Here is a 2,948-nt window from a genome sequence, read left to right on the forward strand (position 1 = left end):
TGGATCTCATCTTAGTTTTCAGTGGTGGAGCTCTCCCAAATATATACTCTAAACTGAACCAAATTTTGTGGGCAAGAATTGTCCCTACAGATCAGGTCTAGATGGTCACTGATCCCAGCTAGCCATCCAAGCAGTTCGGTACTAATACGCGGCAAACACAGTATTTGTACCTAGGTAACAAATGTGAAGGAAGGTACATTCATCGTTTTTACTCCTCCACAGATTAATGTCCAAATTTATGACAGTGATGAGTATGGCAGGCCAGGTTGAAATAACGGCATCCCTTACAACACGGCGAGCCAGCCAAGCTTCTCTGGAAAAAAGGGCGGCAGCTGGGACGACATGCGCATACCTGGACCTGCAGGCAACCAATGCAAACCACCATGCTAATACGGGAAATCAGGCAGAAATGTTACAGGGAGGCAGGCAGGAAACCAACGCCAGTTCCAACCGCGGAAGGCCGCGCGCTGGCGGGGTCCTTGGATATCCCGCGGCGGCCGGCCTGGTTTTCCCGCGGTTCCCTTGCTCTTCCCGAGCCGGTGCCGCGATCCCCTCTTCTTCCTCCGCAATTCAACCTCAGATTATCATTGTAGCCGCACCATCGACGTCGAAATCCATTGGCTCGGCCCGTGATTCTTGAATCCAACAAGAACTGCAGGTTTCTGATCAATCAATCTTCGAGGTGGATTCATCGGCATTATTGCTTGTACTGTTTCCACCATTTTTCCTGTATTTTCTTCTGAATACTAAACGCATGACTATCCGTCATTCGTGTCTTCGTCAGCCATGCAGCGTGCTCAAACAACGGTTCCAAAATTTTGCATGAGAATCGCGTGACAGATCCAAAAAAGATCTTCGGTTGAACTCTAAAGACAATCGTCTTGGGTGAGAGATCGATACCTGGTTTTGTTGCAAGAACAGAGGTCAACCGTATACGAACGGCCGGCATTACCATGCACGATGGCCGCGACTCTGACGTCGGCGCTGAGCTCCATGGAGGTGATGCTGGACGCGCTCATGCAGCGAGGGATAGGCAAGCCGGAAGAACCCAAGCCCAAAGAAGAAGAGGAGCCACCGGCGCTGCCCACGCGCCCGACGGGACGAGGCAGACTCCCGGCGCTGCAGAGGCCCGGCGGCACAGCAGCAGCTCCTTGGATCCACCGCCCGTCCCCGGTACCGCCGCCAACACAGGTGCCACGAATTAACCGTCCATTTTTTATACATTGCCTTGAAGATGATTTGATTGCAGGGAAATATAAAAGTATGATCGATTTACATGCATACATGTGGATGTATGTCAGGAAGAGGATGAGGAGAAATGCTTGGTGAATCTGGAGCTGGAAAGAAGGGCCGCCAAGGCAGAGGAGGAAGTGAAACAGAAAGAGGAGGAGATGAGGCAGAAAGAGGAGCTTATCTCCACGCTGCAACGACAGGTTGAGCACTACGAATCCCGGCTCTCGGAATGCGAGGTCAGGATGAAATCTGTGGAGGAGGAGCTGCAGAGGCAGATCACTTCGTTACAGGTACTGACTGCATGCAAAGCCCTACCCTTCTTCAGTTCCTTCACGAATTCGTCCATGCATGTTTAATCTTCGTGCTGCATGCAGATGGCTCAAACCGCCGGGGGAAGGAGGGATGGATCGACGAAGCACGGCCAGGAATCATCTCGTGGAGGTCTTCCGCCGTCTCAGCCACCATCGTCGAGGCACCAGCAGCGCGGTTCCGAGCCCACCGCCGTCGTCGCCGCAGCTGACGAGAGGACACTGGCGGAGCCGGTGAACCAACTGGCCAGGGAGTTCCAGACTGAGAGGGAGGCGTTTGAGCACAACGGGCGCGCGGTGGTGGAGGTTAGGCCGCCGTCTCCTAGCAGCGCCAAGTCGGTGGAGGAGCTCAAGACGCTGAAGCGGCAGTTCACGTCGTGGAAGAAGGAGTACGAGGCCCGGCTGAAGAAGACCAAGGCCGAGCTCAAGAGGCTCGTCCATGCCGAGAAGAAGAGCAGCGGCGGTGGCGGCGGCAACAGCGGCGACGGACACGCCCACCAGCAGCGGTGCGGGTGGTGGAGGTTCAAAGCGCCGAAATGTAGGGCGCCCAAGTGCTGCAGCTTCAAGCTACCGAGCCCGAAATCGTGCTGCTGCTGCTTCTGCCGCTGATGCGTGCATGGTTTACTGCAAGGGTTGGTTCTTTGCATGCTATGGGTTGGATTTGGCCAAAAAAAAATCATTGGAATATGAGACCATAGTGACCAAGAAGAGAAGTACTTGTGACTTACTCGTATTATGTTGTGTGGCGCTGTGAAACTAGCATGTGACAATGAAGCATTTGTTTGGTCACTGGCTCACTGCTTGAAGCTACCAATGTGTACAATTGAATCTGTAAATCGTGCGGGAAGAATATTACAAGTTGTTCCTCTTTATTTGACTGTTTTTCCACTACACCAGAACACAAAATCACTGCCGGGTCGAAACCCTCCAGTATTGTCGGAATTGTTTCGGGGAGAGCATAATCGGCGGTGACGAAGGTGGCCTATTACTGCCGGTTTTGCCGAACCGACAGTGATAATACACTATACCTGCCTGGTCAAAGCATTAGCTGGCAGTGATCTCATGGTTATCAGTGTCGGATTGAAGCATGAACTGGCAATGGTGTCATGAGTCTCACTGTCAGGTTGAAGAATGAACCGGCAGTAACACTCATGCTACCACTATAGGTTCATGCTTCAACCCGCGGCAATAACACTCGTAACATCACTGCTAGAGTGGTGCACACCCGATAGTGAATTGTTGAGTGCCACTGCCAGTTCAATACCACACCCGGCAGTTATTATTATAACACACCAAACAATTGTAATGCACCAAAGAATTCTCATTGCCATCACATTTCTCACAAGATAAAATATATGAATACATCATAACTAAAAAAACCATATATACATGTTTAGTAGGTAGAGA

General features: G+C 51.5%; 1 protein-coding gene across 1 annotated transcript; it reads left to right on the forward strand.

Annotated features, from left to right (window-relative positions):
* The first annotated feature begins 423 nt into the window (after positions 1 to 423).
* Positions 424 to 2,372, forward strand: LOC136551291 (myosin-2-like). The gene is made up of 4 exons (XM_066542863.1): positions 424 to 682; positions 785 to 1,191; positions 1,302 to 1,523; positions 1,608 to 2,372. The coding sequence occupies exons 2-4, from the start codon at positions 961 to 963 to the stop codon at positions 2,148 to 2,150; spliced, it is 996 nt and encodes a 331-aa protein (XP_066398960.1). The 5' UTR covers positions 424 to 682; positions 785 to 960; the 3' UTR covers positions 2,151 to 2,372.
* The last annotated feature ends 576 nt before the right edge of the window (positions 2,373 to 2,948 follow it).

This window comes from Miscanthus floridulus, chromosome 4 (genome assembly GCF_019320115.1).
Source record: "Miscanthus floridulus cultivar M001 chromosome 4, ASM1932011v1, whole genome shotgun sequence".
NCBI lineage: Eukaryota > Viridiplantae > Streptophyta > Magnoliopsida > Poales > Poaceae > Miscanthus > Miscanthus floridulus.